Raw genomic sequence first — 22323 nt, 5'->3', positions numbered from 1 at the left:
TTTTTTATATACTAGCATTATGTAAATGCCTCAAATTTTAGTTTTTAGGCTTTTTATTACTAATAAGGGTTAACCTATGTTATGCTTTTAAACTTTACTTATTCATTTTTCTTGTGTAAACGAGTTGAAAGCTATATATCGCAAATTTTAACGCACCGCTTATCTTTATACCCATAAACGCCGGTTTCTCAAGCTCCAATTGGTCAACTTCTTTCTCATTCTTCGTTTTTCTCTTTTTATTCTCTTCATTATATTGTCTTGGCCGTGTAAACCTAACTGACCTGCAATATAGATTGGTTTAACGAATTATCAGTAGGGGCAATCTGCTACCGCAAGTATATATTCAGTTTAATTACACTTCCTTATATCGTCTTGTATTTTACATAAGGTTTTCCTGCACGTCATCGAATGAGGACCACTTAACCAGGAATTGGTATTATGACGTAGAGCTAAAATGGGATTTAGATGCTATCTTGCTCGATTTATTTTCGATAACCATTATCCAAAAGCAGTTTAGCCTAAAGTGCTCCGAAAAGTTCAAGTTTTCATTATTATCTTATTTGCGTAGCGAATCGCCATTGGCTGGTAACCAAATCCATTTGTCGGCGTCATTCCTTAGTTTAAATGGTATTTTCGACCGGAAAATTTGATAATAAAATAATATTCCTAAAGTTGAAACCCAAGTACTGCGTGTATGTCATAGAAGGTATTGTTAAAACAATAAAACAATTAATTGGGTACGTCATTTTTTCTGACTACCAGCGCTCGGGCCTTACCAATAAAATGATGTAATGTAATTGAATATATTGATAATGAAGCGTAGACGTAGATTGGCGTCATTTCGACATCTATTGTGAAATATATCCAACGCTATAATGGGTTTGAAAAGGAACGGGATTTTTGAGTAAATATGTTGCAACACTTTAGTTTTTTCAGGTGTTCCTTTTTTGAACTGAGTTTACGACTTGTTTATCATTAGTTGTTTGCAAAAAAACGCCATTAGGGAGATCATTAATTGATTTGTGTTGGCTTGCGAAATTTAAACTAATGAACTGGCGGTTTTATAGCTGATTAGGCCGCAAATATTAATATTTAGCGATAAACAAAAGCCGTTCGCTTGGGATAACAAAGATGCTAGCTTCACTCTGACGGTTTCCTAACATTGCGAAACAAACAGTTTTTCTCTTTATGTTAAAAACGAGAGATATTTCGCAACAATACCGGCTCAGTTTGGCTCGGGCACGACCAGTTATTAAGGGTTGGAATGTGTGCGCGTGTCCTTTATTTTTCATCTAAAAAAGTTAATTTTTACTTAACCTTATTATATATATCTTCATTTTTACATGAAGTGTTTTAGTGAACGAAATAATTTTAAAATTAGTTTAAAAACGTTGTTTACTTTATTTTACAGCTGATCGCGCAACCTTTTAGTGGTCGCGCCCATTGCTTTGCCTTTTTCTAGCGCTGGCGTCATCTCGCTTGCGCAAGAGTCAGTTTTTTTAATCGAGTTCTCTGCGGTTGTTTGCTGGGCCTAGAAATGCGAACGCATTTCGATTTGCAGTTTATTCTCAACTAATACGTGAACAAGTAAAGCACAACCTGAAATGAACTAAATGAGAGTTATGGCTCCACAATCAGCAGCAACCACCGAGGCTAATATTTTAGACAAAGCAACAGCAGGCGAAGGAAAGTTAGATTGCAATCATAATGAGGTATTCGAAAGAACAAGGCATCCTGCTGGCAATGCCCAAGCCCCGAAAAGGCCAGCCGGCGATGTAAATGAAAGAAGCAGAAAGTTAATTAAAAGTTGTTTTCATCATCTTAACACAAATCTCAATGTTCTAGTGATCGGGCCCAAGGCTTCAGGTAAATATTTACGACTTTAGTTTGTAGTGTTCTAATGTAAAGTTAAAGCGTAAACTCCGTTTGCGGCCTTGCGGCTTGTAAAGCATATACTTACACGACGTAGTTTTATATATTTTGTAAACACGCCTTAAACTAAATCCAATAACATTAAAACTAGTATGTCAATTTTAATTTACATGTGTTTTTTTTTCAGGCAAAACATCCTTGATCAATTCTATGAATATGGCCCTTACACAGGAATGGAAGGATCGCGCTAAATATTGCCCTGGCCGAAATCATGTTATAGACGAATGTGTGATGTACCACAACAAAAAAGCAGGAGGCAAGGTCGTGTTTTACGACACCCGTGGGTTCGAAGATATTCATGCCGACGATCATGCCGTTCTTATACTTCGTTACGTTTTGGAAGGCCGAATTCCGGCCAAATGCATACCCTGTGTATTGTTGATGTCGAAAGAAACAATCAAGAAGCGGTATCACAAGATACTCGAAGCCCATCGCCGAATTGACCTGGTGCTGAATGTTGCAGCGCTGAACCAAGAACCACAAACCCGTTTAATGAATTTGGTCGACCAAGCAATTCGGGCCTCGAAACACACTACAGTTAACAGTAAGTTGTATTTGTTATTGGTTATGCAATTATCATGTGTAATGTTGTTAAAAGTAATTCGGGTTACGTAACGGGTTGGCATAGGGCTTTTTCACGTGGCTGCGTTTTATCGCTTCGACTTAGAGAAACGATTTTGACAAATTGCCTTTAAAAACCTGGTAAACAAGCCTCTCTCGCGCATTGGCCGGCTTGCGCACGCTGATGCGTCTTTTGCCGGTGCTGTGTAATGAACTAAATGCGCGCACGCGCTCGCACATACACTAATGTCGATAAGAGCAGCTAGGGTTTTCTCTCTCCCGAGTTTGTTTGAACTTGGAGAGAATGGAAAGAGAAAGGCGGATTGCCGCACGCTGTTGCAACATTAACTAGGTCAACAAATTTAACTTTTGTTTTTCTTTCCTCAGAAATTCCGATCGTCACCGTTGCCACTAAGGCCGATTTGCTGGACGCCGAGAAATCAAGCGAACAGTTAGATCGCCTGCACGAGTACAGCCTAGAAACTTTGGTCGACGAGCAACGACGAATTAACGACCGTCGCCACTCTAGAAAATTACCCACCCTGCCCGAAGTCGGGTCCGGTGCCAAACTGGTCGACAACTACCGATGTGAACTTGAACCTTGGAGTGACGAATCTGTCAACCCCTCCCTGGTTCGACCCTCGCCCGAGCGAGATACCCAACTTTTAGCGGTCTGGCGCGATATTGTTTCCCGAACTGCAGCTTGCGGCGGTGGCCGTGACCGTCGAAAAAGAGCCTACTCTGCCACCTCGCGGCCAATGTGCAGATGTTTACCTTTTCGTTTTGACTATATGCGCCTTCGCAGCGCCTCGTTTTAGACGATTTTAGTTCCATTTTGCTGGTGCTCTTGTCTCTTTATTTGCACACCCATGACGCCTCAGGTACACAACGCTGTACCTCGCAAACAATGACGTCATAAAATGGGTCATTGTTTCTTGTGTGTTTTAAAATGTATGTGTGTCGACTGGAAGGTGTTCTTTTCTACGAAGGGCCGGCAAAGCCCGCGTTTCAAAGTGGACTATGGTTTTAAAGGTGTATTTTTGCTTGACCACTGGGCTTGCCCTGACAATGCTCGCCTGAGCTAACTGACTGAGTGACAACGAATAACAATAGCTTGCCACACTGCCTGCTCTCTAATTCAACGATTTCTATACTAGAACATTTGTTTTAAACCTTTTTTTTATCTTGCAGTTTCTGCTTCAGTGTTGTGTTTTTTCTTACTACTTTTCAAAATATTGTTGTCGTTTTATGACAGCCAAAAATAGCGTCGCCAAGCGACGATTATGAAGCCTTTTCTGCTAATTAATGTTAGTGGCAGTCCGCAGTACACACTGTTAAAAACGACTTTGGTAATTGTACCGTTTCTTAAAATTTAATCTTTGTTTTTTTTTGTTTTCATTTTTAACCTCAAATTTTATTTCTTATATGTTTTAAATCGCCATTTTTGTTCAAAAATTTCATAAAAAATACAAAAAATAAAAAAAATATTTGAATAGTTACCTAATTAAGTGATTTTAAGAAAGAGAAATTACAAAGTTAAGATTTCCAAGAATAAAACAATAACAAAAAAATGCCATTTAAAAAATAATAATAAAATCTGGTAAGGAAATATTTACGATATAGGAAATGAAAGAAATAGATTAGAATGGCGAATTGCCATATGGCCCGTAACGCCTACGCTATTTAATTTAACGGTGCAGTTTACTCTGCAAAAACGTTTCTGCAAATAGACGGATTTCAAATGACATATTGGCTCTCTGGAGCCACCTACCGCCTATATAATGTATCATGTTACACAACTACATTGCAAAGTAATTTAGTAAACAATGTTTTTAGAATGTGTTTTTAAACAATGTTTTTAGTAAACAATGTTTTAAAACTATATGTATTAAATAAAAGGTACAAAAAAATTATATTTTCAATGAGAAGTAAAGTTAATAAATAAAATTAACCAAACACATTTTATGTTAGCACTTTGTTTAAATAATAAAACAAATTACAGTTCAAGGCATTTCTAAAACCCTGTGAGTGCCATCATTTTTATCATGCCACAGTTTATAATCAGGATTTAGCAAAAATCTTTTTAATTCGCCGCATTCAGTACAACTTATTATAAGATGACCTTTTTTTCCTTCTGTTAAAAAACAAAACATTTTAATTAAATATATACATTACAATTGACCATATATATAATATGGTTCTTTTTAAATATTTTTTTGTTTTGTAATTGAAGTTTTGTCTACTTACTTTTATTTCTTACTTTACTCGTAATTCCTGGTAGTAATATGATATAACATTTTTTGCATATAGTTCTTTTTATATAAGGACTTCTAAAGTAAAGATATATATAGTTTAAGGTCTTTAGCTTTTGTTACTTGACTGTTAATTTTTTTTCGTTATATTTTTTAATTGGGTCTTTGTTTATTTATAGAGTACTGGCAGCGTTGTGTGGTGGTCAGAACACTTTCCATACTACATGAGGTCGTGGGTTGTACATGAGGTCGTGGGTTGATGATCCCCACTGCTCTCATGCTGTAGTGAGTAAGGCGTCATAAACAGTATGAACTTATGCTGAGCCAGCACTTAAACAACAGCTTAATTGATGGTTAAATATAATCTATAATATCCCAAACTGCCAAAAGCAACTCAAGGCTAGGTTGGGGTAACTGATGTTACTCTATGTTAGGGTTGTAAAGTCAACCTTTCCACATCAAAAATAAATAAATGAAAAAAAAACATTAGTAATTTAATTAATGTTTTTTCCGTAGTAATTAAACCAAACATTTTTTAAAACATAAAACGCATAAAACTTACAATCTGTCAACGTTTTTAAGTGCCAAGACCTTCATCGTGTTGGAATAATATTTTGATAATTCAACATTTGGAGGTTTCATCGTCAAAGCAAAATGTGCCGCCTAAAAATACATTGTTAAGATAACGTTAACATGCTAGACTTCAGATATTTTACCACACTTAATAAATGCATTTTGTTTATTGAAATCACCTGGTACAGGTAATTTAATCGATGAAAAACATCTCGTTTGTGAGTGCTCGAAATTCCTTTCTTTCCCATGTTGCATTTTTTTTCAAACAGAATGCTATAATTTGGGGGATTTCCCTGTGAAAAATAATTACAGGGTTGCCATTTTTAACGCAAGTTATAAAGTTTACGGTTACAAAAAGTGCTGAAAATGACTCGTTAGGATATTAAGGGCGTCTTAAATAATCCGCCTTATTTTATTATTATGCTCTATTTTGTTTATTACCTAATTACAATAATGAATAATACTGCAATGCAAGGTTTTTTTTTCATCAATATCGTCACGTATTTGAGTTGTTACCCAGGCCTTGCGCAAAATAAGTAAGGAAAAATAAGCTTATGCAACAAACTGAATATTAAGCTATATGTTTTTTGTTTTGTTTGCTTATTTGTTTTTAACATAAACATTTTTTTTGAATTCGCAAAGTGGAAAAGTCGTTGTACAAGATTAAGTACTAAGACTTGTATATTGGTTAACTAACATGGTAGGCTTGACTTTGTTTATTCTTGTTTCAAATTACAGAAAACTATACGGTCGACAAAACTTGAATTCCTTTTAGCAAAAGTAACTTAATCCGGCGTAACAGCCTATTTTTTGTTTCAACGAATTTCAACTATAATACCATTGTGGGCAATGAGTATATGCAGTTAAAGTTAGTGCATTTAAAAGTAAAAAATGCCATTGAATTTAAACTTAGACCTTAGTTTTAAGGACCATTTAACTGATGAAGAGATAGGCCTTCTTAATCCAATATCTCGATTTCAAGAATGGCTTAACTTAGAACTTTCGCATAATATATTTGCGACAACAATGTCACTAGCTACAGTGTCCAACGGTAAACCAAGAGTTAGAGTTGTAACATTGGGTAAAGTTACTGAAGAAGGTTTCTGTTTTGACACCTACATTCCGTCAGGAAAAAACAAAGAACTAGAAAAAAATCCAGTTGTTTCTTTTACGGTTATGTGGCTAACAACGCAGAGGACTGCACGAGTTGAAGGCAAGGCTGTTACCATACCAGCAGTTCATGATTCGCCTTACTATTCGTGGCATAGCGTAATGAAACTAGATGCTCAAAGTTCGGCTAATAAAAGCGGAATAATAACGGCGACGGAATATGCGGAATTGCAGAAAGGGCATGCGGTTTTCAGGGAGAAATTTGCCGGAATGGAGAATGATATACCGAAGCCAGAATTTATAAAATCGTTCCGCATTGTTCCCGAGTCGATTGAATTTCTTGAAATGTTTCCAAACGGATTGGATGAACGAATTCGCTTTGATAAGAACTCAAATTCGAAATGGAAATTTGTAAGACTTTGCCCGTAGTAGCGGACAATACTAATATACGGGATGCGGGATAGTGCGGGAAATCTAATTATTGTCAAGTTTTAATTTGTATATACCAATACATTTACTTTGAAAGGTATTAAATTGTTTGCTAAAATTTTGAACGCTATGTGCTTTGCTTAGTTAGTTGAAATACACAATAAAACAATTACTTAAAAACAAAGCATTATAGCAATTTTTGCTTATTGCGTAACATATAACTATCTGATAGGTATAACTATTGATGGTTTAAGTCGGCTGTCTCTATAAAGGATAGTGAAATGCAAAGAAAATGTGAGAATTTGTCTTGTTTAATAGAAATTTTCAGTTGAACTTGTTTGTGAATAATTTAATAAAATTAAAAATGTATTTTAGCATTTATCGGTTTACATTTTCAGTGTACAGTGTGTTAAAATTAACGATTTTAAGAAAAGTTTTAAATTAATTTTTTTCTTGATGATTAAGGCCTAACAAAAAAGTAATCAATTAATCAAATCTTTTTAATTATTTTAAAATACTTAAACATATTTTAAGTATTTATTATACAAAATAAATTTTACTGATAAAATCCATATTGATTTAAGATAACAAAAGGCACTTCGAAGATTTTATTACGGGAAAACCCAACAGAAATGTAAATATTTTTTTACCCGCTTAATTGATATCCATAAAAATAAATCAGAATTTGTTTAATCTGGAAAATATTTTGACATACTCAGGCTGAAGTGTTTGTCTTACAATTTAATTTATTCTAAATTGTGCTGAAATTAAAGAAAGACTTATTTGTGACCTTTCAGCAAAGTCACGCGCGCTAACAATCTCTAAACCACATGTAATAAAAAAAACGTGAATCTTTCTTCCACATCGTAAAACAAAGGCGATCAACAATTTAAGTAAATGTGTTATTGAAGTTTATTGTTTGCTATTGCAAGAAAACTTCGACGTGGGAGGTTCCTATTTTTATTTACGACGTCTGTTGAAATTAAAGCAAACAGATACAAAGGTTTCGTCGTATTAAAATGTAAATTTTACCTTAATCTTTAAAGTTATATTTATTCCGCTTTCAAGCTATATATAGAGGTTGTAACTTACGCATTTCAAATTAGTTTTGTCCGCAGTAAAAACGATTATATAAAATATGAAACTTTTGGTACTTCTTTTAGCATGCTTTTTGAGTGGGCGCGCTTCTACAGGCAAGTATTTTATAGTTAATTACAAAAAAAATACCTTATTTAAAATTTCTAAAAATTAAATTTAAATTTTAACTATAATTTATTTTTCATTTACGTTTTTTTACAATTTAGCTACAGATATAGATTGTACATTTTTACCAGATGGCAATTATAAGATAGAGGGGGTATGTGAAACTTATTACGAATGCGCAAACGGTAAGATCCATATTTATTTTATTATAAAAAATACATTCTTAACGCAAAAGTTGATATAAAGATATACCAAATATATTTGAGTAAATTTTTTTTTTTATTAAAGAAATCTATTGCAGGTATTTTATATGAAAGAAACTGTGCGGAAGGAACAGTGTTTAATGAGAAAACTGGAAGATGTGATCACTCTTACAACGTTTATGAATGCATGGAACCAGAAGGTAGATAATTAATTAGGCCAAATTTAAGTTTTAATATTTTCGTTTCAAATTTTTCCGGTTTATTTTTTTCATATTAAGGGAACAGTTTTTTTTAATTTTTTTATCGAGTAAGGGCGTGCGGTTGTGATGTGTTTAAGCTATTCGTGAACGCCGGGCTCAAGAACGATAGCTTAGTATTGGTGCGGCTCGAATCCGAAACCTTTTGGCTTATAAATCCGACACCATAACCTATTCGTAAACGTCAGGCTCAAGAGCGAATAGTGTGGCGTTGGTGCGGTTAGGTTTAAAACATATGACAATAAGATCCTTTGACATTTTTGTATATCATTGAACTTGCGATATATCCTGCTAATTATTAACCTAATGGTTGGTTTTGACACCAAGAGGTTTAATTTGCGCTATCATAAAAGTGAATAAAACCAATAGTTATAAAACCAAAAACATGGTTTATTGTTACAAAATGTAATATTTTATTTTTCTTGTGCTGGTATAATCTTTTCAAGAAGGTCGACTTTTTAGCCAAAACCTATAAAGTAATTCTCGGTGCAGTTTTGAGTGTTTTTGAGTATGTTGCCTAACTATTTAACTGCTAGTTGTTTTGACTCGACTCTAGAAATTTCCGTACTTTTATTGCGTTTTACTTGCTACAACATAAAAACAGTCGGGTTCGAACCAGTAACACTACGAAGTGAATCCAAGTGTTTTAACCACTACAACATGCTGCCAGTTTATACTACTAATTTTTACAATATGCCTAAGTTAATAAAAACAATTTTTATTTTAGCTCAAAAGTGCGTTGATGAGAACGGGAACTGGTTAGATATAAAGTTTCGGGTTCCTGGAAGTTGTACTGAGTATTATACATGCGCTGGAGGTAATTTATTGTAGCCAAAAAACAATATGTTTAAGAGATCGTTAAAATTATTCATAGTTAAGCGTTATGTACACCACATGATAAAATTCAAGAAAAACATTTAAAATAAATTAGTCAAATAAAATTTAATAATTTTTTTAAATTTATCAAGTTTTGGATTTTTTATCTTTGTTTTTTTATTATTTTTTAACACAAGGTGCCTTTCAAAAGATAACGTGCCCTAGCGGATTATTTTTCAACCCTGACAAGGGAGTTTGTGATCACGAATCATCCTCACCTATTTGTATACCAGGAACAACGAGTAATCATTAAAATAAACTTCTTTTCGAAATACAAGCTAAGCTAAGAACTAATAAAAGTCTACTTATCTAAGTTTCTTTTTTGGTTTTCTAAAATTTATGCTTTTGTTTAGCTCCATCAAATTCAATTTCAAAAACAACAACAACAATAACTTCAACGACAACAACAGATAACACCCCATTAACTACAACAACATCTACAACAACAGATAACAACCCGTTAACTACAACAACAGATAACAACCCATTAACTACCACAACGTCCACAACAACAACTGAAAACAAACCTATAACAGCAGATCCCGGTAAGTGTAAACCACTCATTTTTTGTTTCTTTTTTTTTTTTTATTAGAAAGAGGTATGCGTTGGATGTTGTAACGAGTTTTTTTAAGCTACCGGTATTTCTTGTGCTCAAAAGCGGCTCAAACCCGAAACTTCCCGGCTCGTAGTCTGGTGCCATGACCTTTATTTCGCATTACCTGACTGATTTATATTAATCTTATAACCACGTGAATAACTTCTACGATAAAAAACTAACTTGTGTCATTTTTCGTTTTAGTTGAACGCTGTGTTGATGAACACGGAGATCCAACCGACGTCAAGTTTCGAGTTCCAGGAAGTTGTACCGAATATTTCTACTGCGTTAACGGTAAATATAACTACTGTGTCCAGTATATAAGGTTAATGCACATCATGATTGGCAGTTACGAGTTGATATAACAATTCTGTTATATAGGTGCTGTTTACAAGCAAAGTTGCCCGGCAGGGACAGTGTTTAATCCCGACTTAGGGTATTGCGATTACGAATATAACTCACCAGAATGTATTCCCGACACTACAACACACACAACGACTTCTATAGATGGCTCATCATCGACAACAACCGTTTCTACAGATAAAACAACAACATTAACAACAACAGAAGATCTTACTACTTCTACCGCAACAACAAAAACAACTACAACATCTAAAAACCCAACTCACACTACAACAACTACAACAACAAAGCCTATTAACCCAACTACTCCCACAACAACAAAAACAACTACAACACCTAAAAACCCCACTAACTCTACAACAACAAAACCAATTATTCCAACTACTCCCGCAACAACAACAACAAAAACAACTACAACATCTAAAAACCCAACTCACACTACAACAACTACAACAACAAAGCCTATTAACCCAACTACTCCCACAACAACAACAACAAAAACAACAACAACAAAAACAACCACAACATCTAAAAACCCAACTCACACTACAACAACTACAACAAAAAAGCCTATTAACCCAACTACTCCCACAACAACAAAAACAACAACAAAAACAACTACAACACCTAAAAATCCTACTAATTCTACAACAACTACAACAACAAAGCCAATTAATCCAACTACTCCTACAACAGCAACAAAAACAACTACAACATCTAAAACTCATAGTAATACTACGATAACGACGACAAGTACCAACACTTCTCCTACTACACCTACAACAACCACAACAACGTCTACAACAACTAGTAAACCAAAAGGTAAACATATGTCAATAATTTTGAGTCAAAAAGACTTCGCCAAACATTATTTGATTACTCTGTTTTTTTTAAGGTCCATCTTATATAGGGTTTGTAGTGGATGACACAGGTTCAATGAAAAATGAGATAGAAGCGGTAAAACTGTGGCTTACCAACTGTATTGATGGGAGTTATGACGCTTGTGCCAACGCGCCGACTGGAGGCTGGTTAATTGGCACTTTTAACGATCCGTGTAAGAACTTTCTATTTTTATTAACAACTTTTTATTTGTGCTTGGTAGTTTGTTATTGGTGTTTACAGATTGATTTAAACGTTTAACAAACGCTACATTTTTGTATATTTAAAAATTATATACATCTCTTTATCTGTCGATTTATTTTTTAATTGTTAAAATGTGTTATAAAAATATTATTTACATTTAGACGTTGGTGCTGTTTTGGGACCTACTACCAACATAAATGAAATTATCGATTACATTGATGGTCTAAGCGCACATGGAGGTGGTGATTGCCCGGAATACGCAATGGGTGGATTAACTGTAATTGAATTGTATTTGTAGCACTACGCTTGTCTTATTTACTGCCGCCAAAAATTCTACTAAGCGTTAAACAAATATTTCTTGTTTGTCAGAATGTTGTTAACGAAGTACCGGACTTTAATTCGGGATGCAAAATATTTTTCTTTACTGATGCAACTGCAAAAGATGATTACATGGAAAGTTCTACTATAGCTTTATATGAAAAGAAAGGTGAGTTTTTTTGCATTTAGTACTAACTTTTTAAATAATAGAAGAGGAAAATACAACTATTATTACAAGATCCTTTTTTAAATTTTAGGGTGTACCTTTTTACCTTGGTTAACTGGTTGCTGTGGTGTATGTGAAGATCCTTGTATCTCACTTGATCCTGAATATTGTATTAACCATGTGACTGACAATACTGATAAAGACGAAATAAAAAAAAGAAGTAAGATTAGAATATTTATACATAGAAAGCGCATAAATATTAATATAATTTTATGTTATCACGAGTAAATTGAACACAATACTGTTAGAGTTTTTTTAGTTTAGTTAAAGGGTTAACTGTTTTATGTTTTAGCATAGGCCTAACGTACAACTAAAAATGCGTTAAGACAAGTTTTCCCCTTTCAACGATGCCTCATTTAAAAAAATTATAGATATATTTATATACCATATTATATTGTATCTATATATAAGTTAAATGTATATTTTTAATTAATATATTGTTCCAGGCATAGATGAGTTGGATTCATATTCAAGTAGTCCGGGAGAACGAATATATTACGATTTGGCAAGTAAAACAGAGGGAAGTATAGTTTTGAGCGACAAGCCTTCTTCTCCAGAAGATATGCTTGAAGAAATGGAAGAGGAGTTAACATTGGGTAATATTTTTTTGCAAGTTTTTGAAATTTAAAATTTCGAGATTTTAATATATACGTTAAATTGTATAACACTACTTTTAGTTGGACCTAAATAATTTGTTTTTTTTAATTTTTTGCTAAGAATTTTGTTTTTTTTATTGGCATAAAGTTTTGAACTACCTATAAAAGCTATTTTTATTTTTATGGTTTTGCGAGAGTGTCGGCGTTTTTTAAAAATTGAGTTTTGTTAAGAGCTTTTATTTTTACGAACTTTTTTCTTTACCTGTTTATGATAGTTAGATAGATACACTTATTTTTTTTATTAAGTTTATAGCGCGTTACAAATATTGACTTTAGCTATAACAGTAACTAAAATCACGCCGTTCTAAAAAACATTTTGGTACACTGTAAAGTTAAATTTTACTGCTTAATAAAAATTTAACTTTAATTTTGTTTTTTTGGATTATTTATAGGTTTTTGTCCTACTGAACTGATAGCAGGCCCTCCACCTTTAGGATACGAAAGCGAAAGCGATGTAAGTTAATTTTCGTCAATATTTAAAAACAAGAAAATAAAGTAAATCTGTTTTTATAAATCATATTATTATAACTTACCAAGTAAAATTATGCTTAATGAATAACAGTATATTTTTATTATGCAATAAATAGAGTAAGGTCGTTGACTTACTGTCATTAAATTTGAGTTGGGGCTGTAAAATGAATAAAGCTGAGAAACCGTTGGTATTGGTTAAATTAATGCTGACAGTGTGTTATTTAAACCTATCTACAATGTGAGTAAAAGTAACAATTAATAACACTGTAGAAATTATGTGCAGTGCAATTCGACCGGTTCCTGCTGGGACAGAAGTTTAACAAAATGCTTTTGCGCCAGCGAGACTGAACCGTGCCCGAAGGACCCGATCAATCACGTGAGCTGCGATGTTGAAACAGTGAGCGCGTTTTACGCTGTTCCTAATGACTGTACGTCGTATTACGAATGTTCTTTTGGAAATATGTGGCTCAGACCGTGTCCTAATGGTAAGTTAAAATAACACAATATTTCTTTGAGGTTCTTCTCACATTATTACTTTAAAACAATCTTGAGGTTAAGTAGGTCAGGTAGGTTGAATTTCGTTCTATAATAATTTTCAGATTTGGATTGCGTCAAGAGAACACGTAGATGTGCTTTTAAAGGTTATATAACAGTAACTTTGTATTTTTAGGTACCGTATTCGACACAAAAATTACGTTGTGCAATCATGTTTGGGCAACTGCACCCCCTTGCGGCACTCATACAGAAGAAGACATCGAATAACTCTTCATATGCTATTTTTACTTTGAATAGCGTTTACTTTATTGCTTGCAAATTTTTTAATAGCAATTTTAATTATAGACTATGTGATTACGTGATATTAATAATTTTTAAACGTGTTAACGTTAATAAAATATATGCAACAGCAGTAAGCAACTCAAGCTATATTTTTTAAAAAGGGAGCTAACGCTTGGCTTTAAACGATTTGGTGGGTCATTTTTTAAGTCGCGAGATGGGGCCCAAGAGCAAACAGCTGATGATTACTCCCCGGCTTCGGAGAAAAAACTGCCCAGAGCTCTAAGTGCCATTCGCAAACATTCCACAACGCGCAAACGTCGATTACAGACATTCGATGCCAAGTCTTTTGTTGCTAATGTTACAGGATTAAAAGTTGCCGTGCTGCGTTACAAGCAGAGATGAAGTGTCAATAGATAGAGAATAGCCACGTTTTTTAAAGATTACTGCAAGCTGTTGAAAAGCACAGCAAAAACAGTTTGTTTGTTAATAAGTCTAGGATAAACTTTGTTTATTTTATTTATATTACAGCAAGTCAAAGTTCCAGTAAGGTTTGTTGTTTTTTATGCAAGAATGAATTAATTGTGGACTTGCAACTACTGTTATCTTAAGTGAAATATCAGGACTTTTTACCTATAAACGCAGTGAAATGAAAATGAAAACCTCAAGTAATTCCTTTAAACGTAAAGTAAATAGTCGATTTTTAACTTGAAAGTTACAGGCCAGTTTTAGTTCTATTAATAAGTAACTGTTTCATGCTTGGCCTACTGTTTAAATATAACATAGTTACGCGGTTACCAACTATATATAAGCCATAAAAAAGTCAAAATAGGTCAATAAAAAATGTAGTTTAATAAATCAGTATCCGTATATCTATAAGTATATAAGAAAGTGCTTATTTCGTTGATTGGTTTCATATTCTGGTATTGATCTAGTGTCTTCACATAGAAAAAGTCGATATATTTATACATTCAAACTTGATTAACCATTGGCGCATAACGTAATACAAGTGCAGGATACATTACAGACCTAAGTGTTTATTGTCTGGCTTTAAAGAACGCTAAAAATTGGATTTTTTTTATTTTTGGGCTGATCCTGGCTATTGTGTTGCCGATCGCGGATTTATGTCGAAATCTCGACAAAGGCTGTTATTTAGAGATTAGTCACTAGTTTTATAAGGAAACGCATTTTTACACAGTAATCGTTAGAAGTTGTTGTTAGAGATGCGGTTTCTTCCTACGTTCTGACAAGAAAAGATTCAGAAAAGTGTTTAAAAACACTGCTAGATTTTTAAAACAGTTTTAATATGACTTTAATAGTTCTGCGATGTTGCCAATAAGGTAAACTATCGATTTTTCAACGTAAAAGTATTGTCTAATCAAATAGAAGGCAAGGTCAGATGCCTACTTCCTTACCTAACTGTGGTTTTTATTTATATTTATATGAAGATTAATCAGCACAAGTAATATCTCTGCCATGTCAAGGTTTTTTCTTAATCGATAGAGACCCTCGGGGAATTAACAAAAAACTAGTTTGATCAAAACCTCACGTTGACTGCCGATATGACAGCCTGTAGGGAAACCTAGGTTTCATTAATAATGTAAAACTTGACTGAGATTGGGTAATAATCTTGGGTTAAGCAATACGAAATAATGATGATGAATTTAGTATAAGCAGCGAAAGTTAGTGGGATATATAGACAGTAAATTTTATGTAACATGTAATTTAGGCTACTGAAAATTTGTTAAAGGTAGCCTGTAATTGTATATGAAGTTTATGGGTATACAAGGTAATAAAAACTTTTAAGAAGCAACCTACAAACTTAAATATTTTTGTATATTTAGAAATACCTTATAGTGAGGTAAAAATTGTATATTAGAGTTTAACTATCAATTCAAAATCATGCAAGGCAAATGCAAGCCGTCGTTTTTCTTTTTTTGTTTTCATCCAAAATTCGACACTGGTAGACAGTAAATTTTATGTAACATGTAATTTAGGCTACTGAAAATTTGTTAAAGGTAGCCTGTAATTGTATATGAAGTTTATGGGTATACAAGGTAATAAAAACTTTTAAGAAGCAACCTACAAACTTAAATATTTTTGTATATTTAGAAATACCTTATAGTGAGGTAAAAATTGTATATTAGAGTTTAACTATCAATTCAAAATCATGCAAGGCAAATGCAAGCCGTCGTTTTTCTTTTTTTGTTTTCATCCAAAATTCGACACTGGTACTTGGAGTATAGCTGCCGCATTTGGATGCTTCGTAAGTAGAATTTTTATTTGGTTACTTTAGAGTAATGTTACAAAGCCTCGGGCGGCTTTAAAACTGACTAAAAACATGACGGATAACCGCAAAATAGCCTGTTTATGAACTTAACTTGAAATAGAATTTCGCGGTATTTTATTGGAATTTGTAAACTTATTTCATTTCAAAGTTTTAAATTATGTTAAATCAAACCGATTGGTCTGTAATTGATTGAATTTAAACAATTACCTATTTGGTCCAACGCATTCATTTAATGTAAACAAAAAAAGACAATTGTGATTTTGCGGCTTTGTTTTACAATGGATTAATTGAACGCTGGTAATTGGAACTTTATTGTTTTTTAATTTCGCCGAAATCGGATTAAAAGTTTTTTTGGCCTCAATCTCTGCATATTTAAAACAGTAACTCGGTCATGGGAAAAACAGAGCAGTTAATAAAAATAAATTTAAGTTGTTTGAAAAAGGCAAAAATTGCTGGTATGTGTTGTTATTTATTAGTTGATAAGGCCAAGCTAAAATTGCAGCGTTGCCAGCAATTAAGCAATTTTGTTTACACTGATAAATAACATTTAAAATAAACAACAAGGCATACTTGTTTAACTTTTGTTTTTTTGCCACTTTGTTAGTCTGCCTGATATTATCAAATATATTTATAAGATTTCTATTTCAACAAAAAATATAAATTCGTTGCTCTTCAAAGTGTAATTGTTTTATCACGTGCCAATAAGTCCCAATTGTTACGTCATTTTAAGTTTTGAAGCCTACTTAAAAGTTGGATGACGGAGGCTTCAGCGCCCATTATTCAGTCTTGAAAATTTGATATGAATTTAATTTCAAAACGGCGTCGTGTATTTGAGTAATTTTGGGGAGTGTACTTTTGTTTTCTTATTAAATTGCCTATGAAATATATAAAATAATGATTTTTGTCTGGTTTTTAAGCATTTTTAGGAATATTTTTATAAACTGCTTACTTTGAAATTGGCATGTACATTATTGTTTAGTTATGCATTAATTAATACATGTGCGTCATCACCAATTTATAGGCTTGGTGCCATTGGTATTTTGCACTTGATTTACTTTAAATAAAAATTTTCCCATTACAGAATGCCAAGATCAAAAATAGATGTTGTTTTTTCCCATTTTTTAAAGCCAAATCATTTGTTTATACCAAGTTTCATTGCTGTTATACTTGCATTTTTGTGATAAAAACCCTATTAGATTAAATGCCAGGAATTGATTTAGGTAAATAAAGGTAAAATGTACAAATAATCGCAGTTTAAAGTAATCCTGGATACGCTTTACCAAAGCTTAAGTGACTTAAGTTCTACATGGTCATTCGTGTGAAACCTACTTTGATATGTAACAACAAGTCAAGTATGACCTATTGCCAGTTTTATTTACGTGTGTAACCCCCCGTTTTTACCCTATTGTGGGTAAACATTTTGGAGATCCGCCTTTCTGTTCCTCAAGTTAAGAATATATTCACAGTAAATAATGTTGAATTTTTGTTTGACTTTTGGGGCTTTTAACAGAACGGCCTAAAACTGTAGGCTACATAATTCAAGTTGTATCAAGTTATGATGCTTATAAAGTTGCCATTTTACTCTTTACCAAAAGGTAAATAAAAAAGTAATAAAATTAAACAAAAGTTTTGCCATGGCACACAAATCATAAACTTTTAAAGGTTTCACATCTGTATTTTAAACATAAATTTTATTCCAAAAAGAAACTACTTTACAAAACGGAGAGAGTTATATTTTAAGTTTATAACTTCACTGTGCACATATTGATATTGGCGTACCCGCACTGCGTGACGTCATAATCAAACTGCTTATTCCAAAAAGTACGCGGTCGTCAGACTGGTAGTTTTCGATAACTGCCTAGCATGAAATTCATGGAAATGGCAAACTGCTAAGGCGTGAAGATATATTTTAAAACTTTTCATATTATTTTTAGCATCAAAAATTAGATGTCTCATTGCTGACCATTCAAGCCCAAAATAGCGCAAATAATTTATTTGACATATTTCATTTTTTGAATAAAGCTTTTATACGATATCGCATTAATTTTGTGATTTTTATCGCCTTTTGTGTAACTCGTGACGTCACCAGAACACGTGTTCAACCATATCGACAGTTTGGCTTTATAATATTCCGTCGTCTACGTTTAACTTCGATTTTTAAAAACTTAAGTACTGAATAAACAATTATTACATGACGCTCTTGAGTTGGAGTTCTGTTAGTTTAAAGGTGTACGCTTCTATTAATTATTAACTTTTCTGTTTAACATGTTCATAAAACATAAATCCAGTTTCGCTTGAAATTTTAATTGTATTTTTAAACTATTGTGAATGTAAAATTAATATTAATTGTACACCAAGTTTAATTTTAACCTCAGGGCATTAAACTTGTCAAAAATAAACTATTTTTAATTGATTAATGGTGTAAAATCATTTACAGTCTTCTCTATTTCTAAAACTTGTACAAAAGTATTGACATACAAATGTACACCGGTGATTGTTCAATAAATTACAGTAATTAGCAAGACAGGTTGTAGAATTAACACACGCTGTGCTTGTTGTACAAAGGCTGAAACAATACAGGGCTCCTATAAACCAGTAAGAGGTTGTTTATTGTTGTAATTGGAAAATCGTTGGATAAGGTTTAGTTTGATTTCTGGCTTAATTGTTTATTACGAAATTCGACACCGTTTGGACTTACTAAAGCGGCTATAGAGAGTCGCCGTAGCGTGGATGTCACGCCATTTTAAGACGAGCTGACGTCATCCGATATCTCTGTGACGTCATTTTTTTCGGCGTGTTATGATTCTGTTTCTCCCTAACCGCAATCACGTAAAACTAACTGGACTCCATGACGTCACATGTTAAATAAGCGATGACGTAATGTTTGTTTTGCTGTTTACTTAAATTTTAAGGTGTTTTGTTTATTTTTAGGTCGTGTTCAGTGCAATATTTGTCCTCAATTTGTCGTACAGTTTTCCAAAGTGCCTTTGCCCTACAATATGGGAGCATTTAGCTATACTTCCAACAGGTGAGGTCGTAGTTCAATAAGCGGTAGTAACAGTTTCGTACGATCGTAATCCGTAGTACAAAACTTTAGGCTATTTCATATCTTGAAATTATTTTTATTTTAGGGGTATCAAACTTAAAATGTATGTAAATCGTTATTTTTGTTTTTCAGCTTACAAAATTCTTTACGTGTTCACACTTATTTACTTCTTAGTTCTCGTTGTATCTTCTGTACTAGTCATCTATGGAACATTCAAGGTAACCTAATATAAAATAAATTTAATTAAGTTAATTGATTTATGATAAAAAAAAACGTTTTTGCTACATGTTATGTCGAATTTGTCATTTTTAAGTGCAACATTTTGTTCATCAATAATTTAAAATTGTGGCTAACTTAATTTAATAATCTGTGATATTCGATTACAGGCGCAATATAAGAAACTGCGACCATTTATTATCATTATGGTTTTTACCGAAATCGGCACTTTCTGTGCGTCGATTTACATATTCGTGTTTTTGGCCAAAATTGATCAGTATTTATTGTTCGACAACGACACCTACTGGAATATGGCAAAAATGGTAAACAATTAAACTGTTTAGTTTTAAACTCTTACGTTTAGTTGTGTTTTTTTTTTAATGCAAAATGCTTTACATTTTTAATCGGTAGGAGCATTAAATGGTTCTGTCTTAAGTTAAACACATTGTACCATATGTTTTAAGTTAGATTCTCGGGGCTGGCAATTTTTGTTGTTAAATCAATTTTACCTTGAAAATTTGACTTATAAGACGATTGCCTTAAATATATAAGCGATTACAATAAAATATACATTCGTACTAATATTTATGTGTTTAATTTCTAGACACTTAAAGTAAAAAATACGTTCACAAAAAAATTAACATGATCGAATATATGGTAATAATAATATAACAAACGATAAAACCAGTATTAATAAACTTTACCTTATTCGTTAGGTTTTAAAAGAAGATCTGATATTAAGTTTGGAGACCATTATTGACGCTACGTCAGCTTTGCTCAAAACGTCGCTTGGGATTGACATGTCAGAAAGTTTAAATCTTGATGTGCTCATGGACGCCGTAAGTGGTGGTTGTTTACAGTTATTTTAAATAGATTGGCATTTGTAAATGGAAAGTTTAATCTCTGAAAATACTATAATTTTACTATTTTTTTCTAATATATTTATTTGGGTATTGAATATAATTTTTTTTATTTTTTTATTATTTTAGACGTTAAAAGATGGTGTTTTAATAGTTATGGGAGGAATGAAAAGAATGATGAAAATTTCAGCAATATTACTTCTTATTGGAATCAATACCTTTTTTGTAAGTTTTTTTTATTTAGTCGTTAATATTGTACTAAAATATAGATTTTCTAATTTAAAAAAGCTTTTTCTAATAAAAAATGTCCAAAATTTTAAATATATTAGAATTCTGTAATAATTTTTGTATATTAAATACCTACATTTTAAAAACAAAGGGCTAATCATATTAAAAAATCTATACAAGCGTATATCTCACCTTTTATTAATATAAAACTGTTACATTATGTTAGGTTGCAACTATAATGGTAGTTGCGGCACACTATAAAGGATTAAAGAAAGGAAATCTAAGAACTTATACAGGAGTTCCAGGATTGGTAAGTTAAAATTTTTTATATGATTTTTATGTGGTCTTTTTAATTTTTTTTGTCTATTACATGTTCACATTGGGCATTATTATTAATTTGTTACAAAATAATACATTTGTGTTTCATTTAGGTTATTCGCAAAGCTGTTCTTACAGCTTCGGCCCGGAGCACTGCATCTGACTCCTTCAGCGACGACTGGAGCGGAACTCCGATGAAAAAGATGAAAAGGATCCGATCCAAGGACTACAACTCTTCTACTCACAGCTCCAAGAGGATCTACAACACTGATAAACTGGACGTGGAGGAAAAATTTCCAAAGGGAGATTTTCTCTAATAGAAAATTCATGTTTTTTCCTTGTACTCAAACAAATGACGTCATACTCGTTCAGTTATGACGCAACGATGTGCAATCGTAGCTGCTTTTCGTCTGTTACGTGCCAAAATTAAATTAAATTGTCTTCCAGTAGTCCTAAGACTTCCAAAATATTATAAAAGTACGTTAGGTTACTTTATTAACAAGAGCATCAAAATGACTTTTCCACTTTTTGTAGAATTGTTTTTTTTTCACCTCACTTTAACGAGCAAAATTAGGAGCTAGCCAAATGTATTGTTGTTTATTTTTTTCTTACACATTAACAGTTGTATAGTGAATTTGTATAGATCAAAAGTTAGCTTGATAAAGCTATTTATTATAAAAAAAAGTCTAACCACGTTTAATGAAGTAGTTTGTGTAGCAATGTTACTGTTAAAACAGTTTTTAGGACGCTTTGCAACATCGACTTATTTTGTAATAAACATTTTTTTCTTATTTTTTTTTTTAACAAATCCAACTACATTGTGCCTTTTTTGCTTTTTATGCACTTCTGTTTTCTATTAGATAACACTTTTTTATTGAAAGTTTTGGATTTTTATCCGAATTTCAGTTTGAAACGCAATTTATCTTTTTCAATTACAGATTTTGTATATTTTCATGTTATCATAGTTTTATTTAAAACAAAGAAGCACTAAACTTTTTGTTTATTTTATATTAGAAGGGACAGCAATTTTTAATTTTTAATTGAAAAAATAAAGATGACAGGTTAGTTGTTTATTAATATACATTTGGCCTATGGTACTGGCCAAGGCCAATGCTATTGTATATTTGAGCTATTGTACTAGCCAATGCTATTGGATGGCCTAATAAATCAAGTAAAAGCACTTTTCAAAAAAACTTATTTTATGGATGGTAAAAAAAAATAAAAAAAAACAATTAGTGGTGTATAATTTACTAATAATTTAAAGTAAATCATTAATGCTTATGTTATAATTAAAAACGTTAAGAAAACTAACATTAGTTTGCTTACAAAATTTCTGTTCTTTAAATTAAAATCTTTATCCTCATTTTTATTTTTATGCTGTGCCCCTATATTAGACAAACGTACACATTTTACAGTTACAGGTCCCATCATAACGAAACATTGATTTTCTTTTGCAATTTTAGTTCTTCGTTTTTGTAAAACG

The 22323-nt window shown here is 32.5% G+C and overlaps 5 protein-coding genes across 5 annotated transcripts; 4 read left to right on the top strand and 1 right to left on the bottom strand.

Moving 5' to 3' along the window:
* Positions 1 to 1411: 1411 nt before the first annotated feature.
* On the top strand, positions 1412 to 3979 carry LOC145751089 (uncharacterized). The gene is made up of 3 exons (XM_082567169.1): positions 1412 to 1866; positions 2060 to 2476; positions 2881 to 3979. Exons 1-3 carry the CDS (start codon positions 1614 to 1616, stop codon positions 3309 to 3311), a joined length of 1101 nt encoding a protein of 366 aa, XP_082423295.1. The 5' UTR covers positions 1412 to 1613; the 3' UTR covers positions 3312 to 3979.
* An 86-nt stretch (positions 3980 to 4065) lies between these two features.
* On the bottom strand, positions 4066 to 5571 carry LOC145751138 (ribonuclease P protein subunit p21-like). Its single transcript, XM_082567229.1, has 4 exons — positions 5498 to 5571; positions 5308 to 5408; positions 4741 to 4823; positions 4066 to 4627 (listed from the first exon to the last, which is right to left on the bottom strand). The coding sequence occupies exons 1-4, from the start codon at positions 5564 to 5566 to the stop codon at positions 4497 to 4499; spliced, it is 384 nt and encodes a 127-aa protein (XP_082423355.1). The 5' UTR covers positions 5567 to 5571; the 3' UTR covers positions 4066 to 4496.
* A 638-nt stretch (positions 5572 to 6209) lies between these two features.
* Positions 6210 to 6857, top strand: LOC145750893 (pyridoxine/pyridoxamine 5'-phosphate oxidase-like). Its single transcript, XM_082566965.1, has one exon. It carries the CDS (start codon positions 6210 to 6212, stop codon positions 6855 to 6857), a length of 648 nt encoding a protein of 215 aa, XP_082423091.1.
* A 1138-nt stretch (positions 6858 to 7995) lies between these two features.
* LOC145750892 (uncharacterized) lies at positions 7996 to 13870 on the top strand. Its single transcript, XM_082566964.1, has 16 exons — positions 7996 to 8050; positions 8162 to 8245; positions 8362 to 8463; positions 9248 to 9337; positions 9750 to 9941; positions 9989 to 9994; positions 10196 to 10285; positions 10373 to 11176; positions 11250 to 11408; positions 11599 to 11714; positions 11807 to 11924; positions 12013 to 12141; positions 12428 to 12577; positions 13030 to 13091; positions 13392 to 13593; positions 13779 to 13870. Exons 1-16 carry the CDS (start codon positions 7996 to 7998, stop codon positions 13868 to 13870), a joined length of 2451 nt encoding a protein of 816 aa, XP_082423090.1.
* A 413-nt stretch (positions 13871 to 14283) lies between these two features.
* On the top strand, positions 14284 to 21820 carry LOC145750379 (uncharacterized). The gene is made up of 8 exons (XM_082566401.1): positions 14284 to 16148; positions 19104 to 19200; positions 19351 to 19436; positions 19605 to 19757; positions 20151 to 20273; positions 20424 to 20519; positions 20749 to 20832; positions 20954 to 21820. Exons 1-8 carry the CDS (start codon positions 16053 to 16055, stop codon positions 21155 to 21157), a joined length of 939 nt encoding a protein of 312 aa, XP_082422527.1. The 5' UTR covers positions 14284 to 16052; the 3' UTR covers positions 21158 to 21820.
* The last annotated feature ends 503 nt before the right edge of the window (positions 21821 to 22323 follow it).

Source organism: Corella eumyota, chromosome 4 (assembly GCF_963082875.1).
Source record: "Corella eumyota chromosome 4, kaCorEumy4.1, whole genome shotgun sequence".
In the NCBI taxonomy this organism is placed as follows: domain Eukaryota; kingdom Metazoa; phylum Chordata; class Ascidiacea; order Phlebobranchia; family Corellidae; genus Corella; species Corella eumyota.
Note: the sequence above shows the minus strand (reverse complement) of the source record. Positions and strands in the feature narration are given on the sequence as shown.

What these genes read in the sequence shown, in the direction of transcription:
- LOC145751089 (XM_082567169.1), top strand. Translation starts at nt 1,614, where the DNA reads ATGAGAGTTATGGCTCCACAATCAGCAGCAACCACCGAGGCTAATATT. An exon ending in GATCGGGCCCAAGGCTTCAG is followed by an intron (nt 1,867 to 2,059) that starts GTAAATATTTAC and finishes TTTTTTTTTCAG; the next exon opens with GCAAAACATCCTTGATCAAT. An exon ending in GAAACACACTACAGTTAACA is followed by an intron (nt 2,477 to 2,880) that starts GTAAGTTGTATT and finishes TTCTTTCCTCAG; the next exon opens with AAATTCCGATCGTCACCGTT.
- LOC145751138 (XM_082567229.1), bottom strand. Translation starts at nt 5,566, where the DNA reads ATGGGAAAGAAAGGAATTTCGAGCACTCACAAACGAGATGTTTTTCAT. An exon ending in GATTAAATTACCTGTACCAG is followed by an intron (nt 5,409 to 5,497) that starts GTGATTTCAATA and finishes ATGTATTTTTAG; the next exon opens with GCGGCACATTTTGCTTTGAC. An exon ending in GAGTAAAGTAAGAAATAAAA is followed by an intron (nt 4,628 to 4,740) that starts GTAAGTAGACAA and finishes GTTTTTTAACAG; the next exon opens with AAGGAAAAAAAGGTCATCTT.
- LOC145750893 (XM_082566965.1), top strand. Translation starts at nt 6,210, where the DNA reads ATGCCATTGAATTTAAACTTAGACCTTAGTTTTAAGGACCATTTAACT.
- LOC145750892 (XM_082566964.1), top strand. Translation starts at nt 7,996, where the DNA reads ATGAAACTTTTGGTACTTCTTTTAGCATGCTTTTTGAGTGGGCGCGCT. An exon ending in GTATTATACATGCGCTGGAG is followed by an intron (nt 9,338 to 9,749) that starts GTAATTTATTGT and finishes GCTTTTGTTTAG; the next exon opens with CTCCATCAAATTCAATTTCA. An exon ending in AGCTTTATATGAAAAGAAAG is followed by an intron (nt 11,925 to 12,012) that starts GTGAGTTTTTTT and finishes TTTAAATTTTAG; the next exon opens with GGTGTACCTTTTTACCTTGG.
- LOC145750379 (XM_082566401.1), top strand. Translation starts at nt 16,053, where the DNA reads ATGCAAGGCAAATGCAAGCCGTCGTTTTTCTTTTTTTGTTTTCATCCA. An exon ending in CTGCCGCATTTGGATGCTTC is followed by an intron (nt 16,149 to 19,103) that starts GTAAGTAGAATT and finishes GTTTATTTTTAG; the next exon opens with GTCGTGTTCAGTGCAATATT. An exon ending in TTTAGCTATACTTCCAACAG is followed by an intron (nt 19,201 to 19,350) that starts GTGAGGTCGTAG and finishes TTTGTTTTTCAG; the next exon opens with CTTACAAAATTCTTTACGTG.